The 15,902-nt window shown below is 40.1% G+C and overlaps 2 protein-coding genes across 2 annotated transcripts in view; both read left to right on the top strand.

Moving 5' to 3' along the window:
- The first annotated feature begins 481 nt into the window (after positions 1-481).
- H4C16 (H4 histone 16) lies at positions 482-873 on the top strand. Its single transcript, XM_007107755.2, has one exon. It carries the CDS (start codon positions 513-515, stop codon positions 822-824), a length of 312 nt encoding a protein of 103 aa, XP_007107817.1. The 5' UTR covers positions 482-512; the 3' UTR covers positions 825-873.
- Positions 874-1,377: 504 nt separating this feature from the next.
- Positions 1,378-15,902, top strand: part of GUCY2C (guanylate cyclase 2C) — a 132,079-nt gene continuing 117,554 nt past the window's right edge. Inside the window, exon 1 of the mRNA XM_007107751.4 lies at positions 1,378-1,567. The gene's annotated coding sequence lies outside the window, so the exon portion shown is untranslated. The remainder of the gene's footprint in view (positions 1,568-15,902) is intronic.

The following is a 15,902-nucleotide window of genomic DNA, read 5'->3' as shown; positions in this document are numbered from 1 at the left end:
ATTGCTTTTAAATTTAACATGTAGTAAAGCATTCCTGGTTCCTATTGATTTTCACATTAGTCTGAGAATGGTATTATAAGAGTAAGCATTCCGTTTGAAAACTATAAAATTAGAATTCCCGCGCCTGAGAGAGAGAGAGAGAGAGAGAGAGAGAGAGAGAGAGAGAGAGAGACAGGGGCGAACGAGGTGGAGGAAAGAGAGTAGGGAAACCCAGCGCGCACTGGATCTGGCCTACCGTTTTTTAAGCGTTGAGAAAAGGCAAAATAAATTTTATCGAGTCTTTCCTCAATTTCATGGCAAAAATAAGAAAAACCTTCCCAAATAAGCAAACAAGAAATTTTATAGGGAGGGAATTAAAAAAAAGAAAAAGAAAGCAATGTCCTGGAGCCTATAGCTCCGCCCACTTTCTTGAGGTTTTCAAACAGGTCCGCTAGAAGGAACTATAAGCCCAGGTTCACAGCTCAGAACTACTCGTAGCTTGCTTTTTGGTTTTAGGCGTGTCGTCGTGAAAGATGTCTGGCCGAGGTAAAGGTGGCAAAGGGCTGGGTAAGGGAGGCGCTAAGCGCCACCGGAAGGTCTTACGGGACAACATCCAGGGTATTACGAAGCCCGCCATTCGCCGTCTGGCTCGCCGTGGTGGTGTGAAGCGCATCTCTGGGCTCATCTATGAGGAGACCCGGGGAGTGCTCAAAGTGTTCCTGGAGAACGTGATCCGTGATGCGGTGACTTACACGGAGCACGCCAAGCGCAAGACGGTCACGGCCATGGATGTGGTGTATGCGCTGAAACGCCAGGGCCGCACCCTCTACGGCTTCGGCGGCTGAGGTGTGCCTGCGGCTTATCTCCAGATCCCAAAAGGCCCTTTTTAGGGCCCTCAAAACGTCAAGAAAAGAGTTGGTAGTGCTTAAGCTGCCGTGTGAATGTGCAGATAGGTGCTTCAAATGAAGCGTTTAGGTTGCAGCTGCTCCAGTGGGTGAATTGGGGTTAGGCTTGAGGCTTGGGGAGGTTGTGAACAGCAGAGCTCGAGCGGGGAACCCAGCGTCCGCGCTTAGAACGTAGCCTGGGAAATGCGGCGCAGGACAGTAGTGACCTTGCTCTCCGTTTCAGAGTCGGACTGCCGACTTTGGATTCCTTTTGGGAAAAGAAGGGAACGTTTCCTTTCGAAACCCACGTCTTGGAAGTGGTAGACACTTTTTAGCGGCGGAGATTTCGGGCCCTGAGCATATATAGAATGGCTTGTATGCAAATAGGGTGAGCCGGCTATCCACTTCCGATTGGATAGGAGGCGTCAGAGGGGTGGTTCTCGCTGGTGCGTCCCGCCCCGTCTCTGAGACCGCGATGTCGCGGCGTCCAATAGGAAAGCTCGAGGTGCAGGCCTAGTGTGGCGCGCCGGAGTCTGCCGGGTGTGAATATTTTATTTTTTCACTGACTTTGTGAGTAAGGGGTAACCCAGCTCAGGCGCAGAATGTAGGGTGGCTGCGTGTGAGCGAAGTCCAAGGCTGAGCCTGAGCCCTCGGCCCCTGCGCTACCCGTGGGTCAGCTGCACAAAGATAGACGCGCCGAACAGGTGAGCGTCCCGACCCCGGAGTACCCGGCTGCGGTGCTCGAACCCCTAGCGGTGGGAATCCAGGAGTTAGCCGGCAGCGTGGCCGGGGCGCAGGGCAGCGTCCTGCCCAGCATCCACGCGCTGCTCTTGCTCGGGAGAGAGGGTAGTGTGGCCCGGTAGCAGCCGGGAGATAAACCCTCACTTCCTAGTAAAAGTCGTTTTCCGAATCGCGGGCGGGGCTGATGAGAGGAGAGAGGAGGCGAGTTGGGTTCTAAGGAGTTCCGTGAAAAGGGTGTGGCGAGAGAGCTGTGTAGTCGTGGAGTCCTACGCAGTGATCCCTCCCGGGAGAGCAAGGAGCGGTCCGTTTGCGGGCGCTTTCCTGGGTCGCCGGCGGAGCTGGAGACGGGGCCCCACCTGCGTGCCGCAGGCAGGGGCCGCCAGCGGGGCGAGGCGGGAACCGGTCATTCAAGGGCCTCGCTCGACTCCTGGCTCTGTCACTCCTAACTAACCTGTTTATATGAGGGAAATGGGGAAGGGGCTTAAGGACCCCAAATGCGGTGTGATCCCATGCACCTTAACTGATCTCCCCCAGCTCCGGCTTGTCTAGACATCGTGAAATCACTTAGCTTCCTAGAGGTGGTTGCCTGGATTGGCTTTGGGGTAATTTCCCAGCCTTGACAGCGATGTATGTGTATCTCATTTTAAGCGATATATCAATATATCTCATATGTACTCTAGCCAGGGAAACATTTCTTGTATTCCCCCAGCAGGCTGGCATCATATCATTTATTGAATATCAGGCACTTTGGGACAAATTGTATTCCATGATTGCATTTGATTCCCCAGCAAATTTACGAATTATTTATTATTACCATTTTACAGATGAGGAAACTGATACGGGGTGGGGGGCAGAACTGAGCCAGGATTTGAACCCAGTCCTGTTGGATCCTGCACCCTTTGACCCTAACCTTTACGTGCTACCTGCTGACTCTGCCAGGGAAGCTCCCGTCCCTGTTCGCTGACATTTCACTTCTAAGTGCTTTCTTCTACTCCATACTCAAGTGTATCCATGGTGCTGGTATTAATTAAATTTCTGGGGCAGTGAGACAGTCCCATAAGTTCAACTTTATTTAATTCAAGTGAAAAAGCCCCTGAGTTACTTAAAAAGAAGCAGCAGGGTCTGGCACACTTCTGTGCCGTTGTATTTGTTGAGTGAGCGAATGAGTGAATTTGAGTAGATAGGTAATGTACCTATTAAATCCCCGATTTAGTGTGAATCAGATTATTGAGGATGAAGGTGGGACTGCAGTGGAGCATGAAAATAAGTATTCATATGATAATTTAAAATATTCTTTAAGTATTTAAGTTATTTGGATTTAATTTTTTGTTTATATTTTTGATGGTGGCCTCAATTTTTTTGAACCTGTCTAGTGGAACTTTATTTTCTCTTGTAGCACAGCTTTTTTGTTTTTGTTCATGTTTTATGTACTTTATAAAATATGACCAAATTATTTGAACACGAGAAATCTTTTGTTTTTGTCTGTGAGTATGAGTCCCATGGTAGTGTCCAGTCCTGAAGTAATCATTTTCCAAACCAAAACTGGGTCACATGATTTGAGAATGCAAGATATCTGAAATTAGAACTGACTGAGATTTTCTGAAGTTGACTAAAAATGCCTTCCTACACTTTTGTTGAACTTAATTTAAAGCTGTTCTATAAGGCTTTTCTTACAATGTGAATGAAATGCTGTTGAAATTAGATCCTGGAGCAAAGTCATCTCTTCTGAATTTGAACATTTAATGCCTCTTTTGTCCCAAGAATTGTTAACTTTTGAAGATTCAGAGATAAATAAGCCATCAAGAAGCTTCTATTTTCCAAGTAAAGAGCGAGGGAGGGAGAAGACATTTATGTGGTACACATGTGGTTTGCTATAATGGAGTGGCATGATTGAAATGCTCTTGGTGTACAGAACAAATTTTATCAGGCCTAGGGGTGTCTTCAAAGATCAGGTAACATTTGTTCTGAGCTGAAGGCCCTTTGGGGAAGGAGAAGGCCACAGCAAGCTTGGGGAGCAAACAGCGTGAACAAATGCCAGAGTAATTTCTAGGCATGATGTATTTGGGAAACCTTCTAATGTTGGATATTTAATTTGTCCTGTTGCCTGAGAATAATGTGATGGACCAGGTAAACAGTTGGATATAAATTGAAACCAAGTCCAAACAAGCCAATAGAAAAATGAGTAAAAGACAGTGGAAAAACATGGCCAATAAGCATAGAAAGAGATGTTCAGTTTGATGAGTCATCAGGGAATTGCAAATCAAGACCACAGTGAAATGCAATTTTTCATTTACTAGATTGGTAAAAAATTTTAAAATGACAGTAGTAAGTGTTGCACAGAATTTCTTATAACACTAGTAGGAGTATAAAGTGATTCAACTATTTTTGAAACAAAACTTTGTCATTGTCTTGTGAACTTGAAAATAGATTCACATTTATGCCGAACCAGCAATTCCACTCCTGGATATTTACCCTAGGGAAATGATAGCACTTATGTACATGGTGCATGTTCACTAAAGTTATTGGTAGAGCTCTTCACAGTAGCAAAAACAAACCAGCTGCACATGGACAAGAGACTGGATGAATAAATTATGGTGTGATATAATTTGGCAGTCAGAATGAACTGATAAACACAGTCAATTCATGGTGGTCTACAACACATGAAGACTTGTGTCTTTATTTATTTGGCAAGTATATATTCTAAACTAATATATGGTTGAAGATCACCTGTGGGAGTCCTGAGGAACTAACTGAGTATTGCTGCCTTCCACAGAAAATTAACATTTTCTTCTCCTTTGGGCTGGATGCTGCTATCAACCTGTGATCATTTTAGCACCCTGTGGGTGTCCCAGCTTGTTGAAGAGGCGTGTATTCTACTTTGCCTCCTTACAGATTTATTCTCCATTACAACCCTAGAGTGGATGCTTGCTTACCTCTCACCTTCAGTTGTTATTTCACTGTCCTTTTATTTTTTGTTCTTTGATTTTCCTTATTTTCTTCTGGCCATAATAATGCAGCGTTTGTGCTAGAAGGTTCATTCAGATTGTGTAGATTGCCAAACTGCTGTAAGTGGATTTCACTAACTACAGCATTTGAATTTATGTGTTTTCCCTGACTAGTTTGTGAACTCCTTGAAAGCAAGAATCTGATTCATATGTGTACCCCTAGAACCTCGGACCTAGAATTTGGAATACTCATAGGCACATATTAATGTTTTGGGAAAATTATCTATTTGATATTATGTTAACACATCTTACTAAAATGAGTTGTTTTCCATATATTTTAATTTTCTGAAAAGACTTTATACCATGACAATTATCTGTCCCTTAAATTTATTAGTAAACCATTTGCCTTGACCTGCCCTGGAGGTTATGCTTTGGTTATCTTTTCAGATTCTTTGACCATTTTTATTGGTCAGCAAAGTGACCTGACAGGTGGAGAGAAGGGCTACCTTAAATATCATATGTGCAATATTAAAAACTAATAAACAAACAAAAATTGTAGTTGATGTTTACCCTTAAGTAATTCTTTAATAACTGGTATTAAACATTATGATAATGATTATATTCTGATAATAAGAAATAAGTTTGCTTATTATCAAATCCAAAATTCTACCTAAATATTTTTGTACTTACATACATAAATACCTACATATTTTGTATTCTAAGGTTATCTTTCACAAAACTCTTTTCCTTGAGCTCACTCAAATAATAGTGTCCCAAAATCCGAACAACTGCTTTACTATCTTGAAGACTATAATCGTGCATAACAATAAGTACTTGGTGTCTGATACTTTCTTATGGTATATATGAAATTTGATTAAAAGCAAGCTATCTTAGAGATAAATTTTATATTAATCTTGCAATTTGCTATAAAAAAGAGATACTTTTATATTTTCAATTAAATACCTGCAATTCTGCATCATCTTTACTCATCTTCATTGTCATAATCATTGCTGCTAAACTCTTGGGTTTTTGTTTTTTTGTTTTGTTTTGTTTTGTTATTTATTTTATTTATTTATTTTTGACTGCACTGGATTTTTGTTGCTATGTGCAGGCTTTCTCTAGTTGCAGCGAGCGGGGGCTACCCTTTTGTTGCAGTGCGCGGGCTTCTCATTGCAGTGGCTTCTCTTGTTGTGGAGCACAGGCTCTAGGCTCCCAGGCTTCAGTAGTTGTGGCACGTGGGCTCAGTAGTTGTGGCTCGTGGGCTTAGTTGCTCTGCGGCATGTGAGGTCTTCCCAGACCAGGGCTCGAACCCGTGTCCCCTGCATTGGCAGGTGGATTCTTAACCACTGCGCCACCAGGGAAGCCCTAAACTCTTGTTTATTCACTGAAGAATAAGATAAAGAAACTGGAGGAAGGTGCTGCCTGAGTTCAGCCTTTTTAGGAAATAATTTTCTTATAGTTTTGTTTCTCTGCAACTTATAGTGGTTTTATATTTTTAACTTAATCTGACAGTTAGCTTTTAATAGAATTCAGTCCATTCACATTTAAACAACTATAAGCATGATTTTTTCTTTCCATCTTTATGTTTTTCTATTGCTGTTCCTTTTTGCTACTACTACTGTTTTTATCACGACACTGTGGCAGACATCACTGGCAGACATCCATTATCCATTCTCCCGTTTGTTCTTAATACCAGAACCTAAATTTTTGGGGGAGTGATAATGCACTCAGGAGAAAAACTGTATTTCCAAGGCCCCTGTGGTGAGAGGAGGGCTGTATGGCTGGCGGAAGCTGTGGGTGGAGCTTCTGGGAAACCTGACTAAAAAGGAGGGTAACTCAGATGAGAGATCCTTTGTAGTTCCCTTTTCCTCCTCTTTTTCTACTTGGAGTGTGGGAGTAATCATGGCCGGGTAGCACTTAGGAGATGGCATTGAAAAAGGAAGTCGAATATTCAGGATATTGGAACAAAAAAATGAAAGGAGCCTGGACAGTGATGACCTCGTGAAGCCACTGTTGTCAGCCTTGAGTGGTCTACTTTCAGGGGCATGAGGGAAAAAATAAACTTGTATTGTCGGTAAGACCCTGTTATTTCAGGTTTCTATTACTAATCACCCCAAAGTAATACCAAACTGGCAGAATGTATATTCCCCTTTCTTCTTTGTTAATTTAGAAGTAATACTGTATTTTTTATTACTGGTTACATTCTCTTTTGACATGCAGAGTTAAACCATATTTCTTTACCCTTTTTATAAAATACCAGCTTTTGCACATCCAGCCCCTTCACTGTTCCCCCTGCCTCAGAAAGTGGAGATTTCAGAATATATGTACTTCCCCGCCTTCTACCTTTACTCTCAGGTTAACACCTTTTTAATAGTTTTATTTTCTTCTTTATATCCCCTGTCAACTCCAAAGATTTGTTGAGATGATTTAGCACTTTAATTCTAGACTGTTATGATTTCTCTTGCAGAGTGCCTTTTTTTTTCAAGAATCATTATTTAGCATTTATATTGCAAATTCCCAATCACTGTATCATTATCTATTCAGACTTAATTATACATACATTGCAGGAATCATAGCTCACTACTATTTGTTCTCTTCTTCATCTTCCCTGATTTTGAAGTCTCTGTTCTGATTTCTTTTTTTCTTTTCTTTTTTTTTTTTTTTTTTTTTTTTTTTTACTTTTGGCTGTGCCATGCAGCATGCAGGATCTTCCCCAATCAGGGATTGAACCCATGCCTCCTGCAGTGGAAGCACGGAGTCCTAACCACTGGACCACCAGGGAAGTCCCCTGATTTATTTATCAATTGAGTAGTCCTTTTTGAAGAATTTTCCTTAGGTGAGGTATGTGGGTAATAGAATCTATGAAATTTTGCAGCTCTAGGAATATCTTTCCTTCACCCTGACTGGTAAATGTTATCTTAATGATATATAGACCCTTAAGTTGTAGCTCTTTTTTTTTCTCAGAAGTCTGGATAGTGTTCCATGGTCCATCAGCTTCCAATGTGCAGCTAAGAAGTCCCATGCTCGTTCACTGGCCTTTATTCATTTATTATTTGTGAGATTTTATTTTTATCCTTGGAGTTCAGTCATTTTACCAGGATATGTTTGAAGCTATTTTGTTCTTGTATTCCATTACTGTGGTAACTCCTTTTCAATCTACTGACTCAACTTATTCTTCACATTAGGGAACTACTTTCCCTGAAGCAGAGCCTAGGACAGGGCTTGGGTGCAGATGATTTACTGAGGGAGTGCTTTTCAAGAAAATGTGAGGGCACAGTGGAAGCCAGGTAGGGAAAGGAAGTTGTTTCCAAGGGCAGGTAAAGTCTAGCCTTGGTCTGATCTACAAGAGTTTCTGGAGAGGGAATTAAAACTCTGAATTGTCCCATCTTAAAGCAGAGGCCACAAAACATGTATAATATAAACATTTTAAAATTTTCTGAGGTAAACGTATTATTTTTAAAATAAAAAATTATGATTAAATATTTTATTGTGGTATACTCAAACATGGTTTTATCCATCTTTCTTGAGCTTTTTTGGTGTTGTTCTGGATTATGTCAGTTTATTTCTTTTTCTCAGTTTTATTGAGAAATAATTGACATACATCACCAATGGTTTGATTTGCCTATATTGTGAAATGATCACCACAATAAGTTTAGTTAAGAACCATCATCTCATATAGATACAATAAAAAGAAAAGAAATCCTCCTCACGTTGAGAACTCTTAGGATTTTGTCTGTTAACAACTTTCCTCTGCAGTTGACCTTGAACAACTCAGAGGTTGGAAGCACCAACCCCTGTGCAGCTGAAAATCCTCCTATGACCTTACAGTCAACCTCCTCATTCGGTTCCAAATTTGTGGATTTAACCATCCACAGATCATAGTACTGTAATATGTATTTACTGAAAAAAATTCATGTGTAAGTGGACCTGTGCATTTTAAACCCATGTTATTCAAGGAATAACTATATCATCCAGCAGTGTTAACTATAGTCATCATGTTGTACCTGATATTCCTCGTACTTATTTATCTTATAACTAGAAGTTTGTACCTTTTGACCACCTTCCTCCAATTCCGCCTCCCACCACCCCTCTTCTATACACAGATCTGATCCCTGATCTCTTTTTCTGTTTTCTATAAGTTTGGTGTGTTTGTTTGTTTTTTTTTTTGTTTTTTAGATTCCACATATAAGTGAGACCATTCAGTATTTGTTTTTTCTGTCTGACTTATTTCACTTAGCATAACGCCTTCAAGGTTCATCCGTGTTGTCACATGTGGTAGGATTTCACTGTTCTTTATGGCTGAATAATATCCCATTCTTTATCCATTCATCCATCAATGGACACTTAAGTTATTTCCGTATATTGGCTATTTCAATAGTGCTGCTATGAACATTGGTGCAGATATCTTTTCAAGTTAGTGTTTTCATTTCCTTTGGATATATTCCAAGAAGTGGAATTGCTGAATTGTATGGTAGTTCTATTTTTAATTTTTTGAGGACACTCCATATAGTTTTTTATAGTGGCTGCTCCAATTTACAATCACACCAACAATGCACTAGGGTTCCCTTTTCTTCACGTCCACACCAACATTTGTTATCTGTTGTCTTTTTTATGATGGCCATTCTAACAGGTGTGAGGTGATATCTCATTGTGGTTTTAATTTGCATTTTCTTAGTGACTAGCGATGTTGAACATCTTTTCATGTACCAGTTGGCCATTTGTGTATCTTTGGAAAAATGTCTATTCAGGTTTTTGACATTTTTTAGTTGAATTAGTTGCTTTTTTTGCTTTTCAGCTTTATGAGCTCTTTATGTATTTTGGATTTTAACCCTTTCTGAGATATACAGTTTACAAATATTTTTCCCATTCTGTAGGTTTTCTTCACTTTGTTGAGAGTTACTTCTGCTGTGCAGCTTTTTGTGTAGTTTGATGCAGTTCCACTTGTTTATTTTTTGCCCATTAGCTGTGATTTACAAAACAACCATGACCAACACCCATGTTAAGGAGCTTTTTTCCTACATTTCCTTCTAGGAGTTTCATGGATTCAGATCTTACATTTAAGTCTTTAATCCATTTCATGTTAATTTGGGGGAGTGGTATAAGATAGGGGTCAATTTTCTTTTTTTTACATGAATATCCAATTTTCCCAGCAACATTTATTAAAGAGATTGCCATTTCTCCACTGAGTATTCTTGAATCCCTAGTTAAATATTAGTTAACCATTTATGCTTGGGTTTATATCTGGCTCTCAGTTCTTTTCTGTTGGTCTATTTGTCTGTTTTTATGCCAGTACCATACTGTTTTAATTACTATAGTATTATAGGATAGCTTGAAATCAGGAAAAGCCTCCTGCTTTGTTCTTCTTTCTCAGGATTCCTTTGGCTATTTGTGATCTTTTGTGGTTCCATATAAATTTTAGGAGGTTTTTTTCTATTTCTGTAAAAAAAAAAAGGCATTGGAATTTTGATAGAGATTGCACCAAATCTATAGATGGCTTTTGGTAGTATTGACATTTTAACAATATTAATTCTTCCAGTCCATGAATGTGGGATACCTTTCTATTTATTTGTGTCCTCTTTGATGTCTTTCATCAGTGACTTAGAGTTTTCAGAATAGAATTCTTTCACCTCCTTGGTTAAATTTATTCCTAAGTATTATATTGTTTCTGATTCTATTGTAAATAGGATTAATTTCTTTATTTCTTTTTCAGAAAATTTGTTGTTTGTATATAGAAACGCTACTGATTTTTCTATGCTCATTTTATATTCTGCAGCTTTACTGAATTCATTTATTAATTTTAACAGTTTTTTGGTTGCGTCTTCATCTGCAAGTAGAAATAATTTTCTTCTTCCCCAGTTCTGATAACTTTTATTTTATTTTCTTGCCTGATTGCTCTAGCTAGGACTTTAACCTTTCACCACTGAGTATGATGTTTGCTCTAGGCTTCTCATGTATGGCCTTTATTTTGTTGAGATATGTTCCTTCTGCACCTAATTTGTTGATTGTTTTTATCATAAACAGTTGCTGTATTTTGTCAAATGCTTTTTCTGCCTCAGTTGAGATAATCATATAATTCTTTTCTTTCATTCTCATTGGGGGATTTTTGATTATGCAGATTTTCTGTTTCTTCCTGATTCTGTCTTCGTAGGTTGTATGTTTCTAAGAATTTTTTCACTTCTTCCACGTTGTCCATTTTTTTGGCATATAGTTATTCACAGTAGTCTCTTATGATCCTTTGCATTTCTGTGGTATCATTTGTAATGTCTCCTTTTTCATTTATAATTCTGTTGATTTGGGTTCTCTCTTTTTTCCTTGGTTAGTCTAGCTAAGGGTTTGTCAGTTTTCTTTATCTTTTCAAAGAACCAGCTCTCAGTTTGGTTCATCTTTTCTGTTGTTTTTCTGTTCTCAGTTTCATTTATTTTTGCTCTAATCTTTATTATTTCCTTCCTTCTGCTAATTTTGGGCTCAGTTTGCTCTTCTTTTTCTAGTTCCAGAGGCATAGAGTTAGAATTTTTATTTGGCTTCATGCAAAATGGATAGCAGAACCTAGATTCTTATGCTAGTCACATGGCAGGCTTTTTTTCCCTTGGTCTTTGCAGAGTAGAATGTAACTATTAACAATCTGGACAATATAACTTTTACACTGTTGGAGTGAAAGATATGAAGGAACCATAGAGGAAATGATAGAAGCGATAATATTCTCAACTTACAAAAAAGGGGATTGAACTTAAAATTCCTATGTGAAGTGGGGCTGAGATATCTGTAAGGACATCGTAACATTTTTTTTCTATTTGATTTGATACCATATACTCATATTACTTTGTTAACTTTTTTTAAATATCCATTTTGAGAAACAGCAATTTATAATTTTAGTGAGAGTAATGTAGTAATTACCCAGAAGCACATAAAATTTCCCTTTTATTGTTATCTGTGAACTGTTTATAAGGAATTTTAATTTCTGCTTGGTCATTAATTACCTCTACCAGTGCATATTAATATTTCAGTATTATCTCCAATACTATCTCATAGGAAAGATACAACCCAGTACAGCACCTTCAATCTGTCTAGATCTTTTCAGAAAGCCATTGTCTTTGATAAAGTTACATATATTCAGACCCACTGAAAGACTAATTCCTGGTGTGTGGTGAATTGGGGTTTTTCAGTGAAATCTGCTTCAGTCACCAACCAAAGAGATTGTTGCCAGGAAGAAACAAATGAAGCCATGGTTTTAGTTGGAGATTAATTTGAAAATCATGCCACATTAAATGCCAAGTATATATCCAAGTTTTGAATTCTAGAAGGACCTTGTGCATGCGTGGGGAGAGACAGAGAGCAAATTCTCCAGTGTCTCTTCTTATAAGGGCACTAATCCCATCATGAGGGCCCCATCCTCATGACCTCATCTAACCTCACTTTCCTCCCATAGGCCATATCTTCAAAAATCATGATATTGAGGGGTAGAGCACCAACATATGAATTTTGGAGGTCACAAATATTCAGACCATAATACATGCCTTGTATGTTCAAGGAATACCCAGATGGCCAGTGAAGGTCAAGCAGAGTTGGCTAAAGAAAGACTGGGAGGAGATGCAGTCTGGGGGTCTGTTGGCTTAAGATACTGGAAGAGCATTGCGCTTTATTCTGAATGAGATGGGGATCCACTGGAGGATCTTAAGCTGAGGAGTAATATGATCTGACTTATAATTTAAAAGAGCTAGTTTGTTGGTGGTGAGGAATATAAACTGTAGGGGGCAAGAATATAAGAGATGATGATAGTTTGGACCAATGTCAGTAATTTAATTCTAAATGTATTTTGAAGGTAGAGCCAACATATTGGAAATTAGAGAGGAATTGGATGTAGAATATAAAAGAAAAAGAAGAATCAAGGAGGGCCTGAGAGGACTTCCCTGGTGGCGCAGTTGTTAAGAATCCACCCGCCAATGCAGGGGACGTGGGTTCGAGCCCTGGTCTGGGAAGATCCCACATGCCACAGAGCAACCAAGCCTGTGTGCCGCAACTACTAAGCCTGTGCTCTAGAGCCTGCGAGCCACAACTACTGAGCCCACATGCCACAACTACCAAAGCCCATGCACCTAGAGCCCATGCTCCGCAACAAGAGAAGCCACCGCCATGAGAAGCCCACGCACCGCAACAAGAGTAGTTCCTGCTCACCGCAACTAGAGAAAGCCCACGTGCAGCAATGAAGACCCAAGGCAGCCAAAAGTTAATTAATTAACTAATAAATTTTTTAAAAGTGGTATTATTATTAACAAAAAAAAGGAGGGGGCTTCCCTGGTGGCGCAGTGGTTGCGCGTCCGCCTGCTGATGCAGGGGAACCGGGTTCGCGCCCCGGTCTGGGGGGATCCCACATGCCGTGGAGCGGCTGGGCCCGTGGGCCATGGCCGCTGGGCCTGCGCGTCCGGAGCCTGTGCTCCGCAACGGGAGAAGCCACAGCAGAGGGAGGCCCGCATACCACAAAAAAAAAAAAAAAAAAAAAAGGAGGGCCTGAGAAAGTAGAGTGGTAGAAGAGTAGAGTTATAATTACTGAGATGAGAACAACTTGGGGAGGAGCAAGACTGGAGAGAGGAGCTGAGGAAAACAGTAGTGCAGTTTTGGACATGAGAAATTTAAAATATGTATTAGACATCCAGGTGGAAATGTCAAGTCAGCAGTTATATATAACATTCTTGAGGTTAGGGGAGAAGTCAAGGTTAGAAATATATGTGTTTTGGGCTTCCTTGGTGGTGCAGTGGTTGAGAGTCCGCCTGCCGATGCAGGGGACACGGGTTCGTGCCCCGGTCTGGGAAGATCTCACATGCCGTGGAGCGGCTGGGCCCGTGAGCCATGGCCGCTGAGCCTGCGCGTCCGGAGCCTGTGCTCCGCAGCGGGAGAGGCCACAACAGTGAGAGACCTGCGTACCGCCAAAAAAAAAAAAAAAGAAAGAAATATATGTATTTAGGTGTTATCAGCATATAGACAGCATTTGGAGTCTTGAGTTAGATGAAGCCCATCTCTTAACTCATAACTCCTTTTTAAGAGCAAAGAAACCTTTTCAGAGATCCCTGAAAAACCTTCCCACATGTCTCACTTGCCAGAATAAAGTCACATGGCCATGCCTAAGCTCATCATTACAAAGGCAATGGGACCATTGCAACTGAATCAATTAATTAGGAGTCACCTCCTGGAGCAGGGGAGGAGCCAAGCCTCCCAGAAGCTCATGTTAGCATGAGGATTAGCAGATAGCTGTACAAATTGTGGTTCTGCCAGGAAAAAGGAGGGATGGGCCTTATAATCATTATAGATGTCTTTAGCAGCAGAGATCAAATTTCAGTGGCAGCTTTTAAAGGTCTGGCATTTTCCTCCTTCTGCCAGCAGGTGGGAGTATTTCCAGCAGTCTTTTTCTTGTCTTCTATATTACTTACCGATACCACCTCCTCTTCAGCTTTCTTCTGCTGCCAAAGGAAAGTGAAAGGAAGTGTGACATGTTACAGTGAAAAATAAGATACTTTTTTTTACCCATGTGGCAGTTTATTCTGTATTAAATACTTTCATGAGCTAATCTCTAATGGATATCTCACTTTAGTAAACTTTATTAATTAATCCATCAATTTTGACATAAACTAAGCTGGGCTTATTCTTACCTTGACTGAGTTGTTTTGATAGTTAAAAAATAATGGATGTAAATTATTTAAATAACTTTCCGCAAAAACTTTGCTATGAAATCAAAGCTTTAATTACTCACCTTAATTTGATTCTGGAAAAGCTTACCGAATCTTAGATACCTAAGTATGAAGTTGTCTTCTCTTTCCTTTTATCTTCTAATTGTTGCACTAGTAATACAAAATTCATTTTGTGTGCAAAATAGTTTTCTGTTTCATATATATAAATTAGACTAATACAGTTTCTTGACAAAAGAAGAGACTTAATTGCATTACTCACAGTTTAAACACTCCTCCCACATTGTAAAGAAGATATACAGATAAATATTCATTGTGCACTTTCCTTATTATCCTCTTTCTTTTCTGTGACCCTCATACTCACAGAACAGCTTTGCACTGGGCCAATAATGCCATTTAAGGCTAACCATCTTTCTCTTTCCCTCACAAACTTGGGCAACTCCTGCCATCTCAGGTATTTAACTGTTTATTGCTCAGTTAATGGATCTGGGAGCCAGTCTAGTCATGGTGTAAAGGAAGAAAATTAAAGACAAAGTTCAATAGTAGATTTCCACTTCCAAAATAGTAAGGTAGATGTAGTTTGCCATGTTCCTCCTGCTAAGTACACCAAAACCCTGGGCACTATATATGAAGCAAATAAAAGAAGACTCTAAAAGGTGTAGAGAAAAAGACAGATTGACAAGGGAACTTGAATCCAATGAACAACAAAGTGGTGAGTTTTCTGGGTTTTCTTTTTGGCCTGTAGATCCCAGTCTTGGAACTGCAGAAGCTAGAAAACTGGAAACACTAACAAATGCAGACAAAACAAGCCCAACAAAAGCCTGCTCTCTAGCTGGAGGAAAGGGAAGCCTAACAAGACAGAAAACTTTTAGGCGATAACAACTCTCTCCAGCCAAATACCAAAGAAAAACTGTAGTCTCACCCCACCTCTACCAGAAAAGGAGCTCGGATTTCCACCCTTGCTGGGCTGTAAGAAGGCATGAGTGAATAACCTAGACTCCTATCTCCACCTGGCAGTAATGAGGCTATGTCTCTCCCTTTCCCTGCCAGAGTGATGTCTAAAGAAGACAGATAAAGCAGAAGGTTAAAATAAAATTCAGAGTCTCATAGTATAATATCCAAATGTCCAAATTTCAATAGAAAATCATGTTATACCAAGAACCAGAAAGGCCTCAAACTGAATGAAAAAAATAATCAATAGATGCCAACATTGAAATGATAGAGACATTAGAATCATCTGTCAAATATTTTATTTTATTTATTTATTTTTTTTTTTGTGGTACACGGGCCTCCCACTGCTGCGGCCCCTCCCATTGCGGAGCACAGGCTCCAGACGCGCAGGCTCAGCGGCCATGGCTCACGGGCCCAGCCGCTCCGCGGCACGCGGGATCCTCCCGGACCGGGGCACGAACCCGCGTCCCCTGCATCGGCAGGCGGACTCTCAACCACTGCGCCACCAGGGAAGCCCTGTCAAATATTTTAAAGCAGCCATCATAAAAATACTTTAATGAGAAGTTACGAACACACTCGAAACAAATGAAAAAATAAAATTTCTTCAAAGAAATAGAAGATAGGAAAAAGAATTATACAGATGATTTGCTGGAGCTGTGAAACTATTCTGTATGATACTATGTTGGTGGATACTTGTCATTATATCCAAACCCATAGAATGTACT

The sequence above is a fragment of the Physeter macrocephalus genome, chromosome 6 (genome assembly GCF_002837175.3).
Source record: "Physeter macrocephalus isolate SW-GA chromosome 6, ASM283717v5, whole genome shotgun sequence".
Classification (NCBI taxonomy): Eukaryota; Metazoa; Chordata; class Mammalia; order Artiodactyla; family Physeteridae; genus Physeter; species Physeter macrocephalus.
Note: the sequence above shows the minus strand (reverse complement) of the source record. Positions and strands in the feature narration are given on the sequence as shown.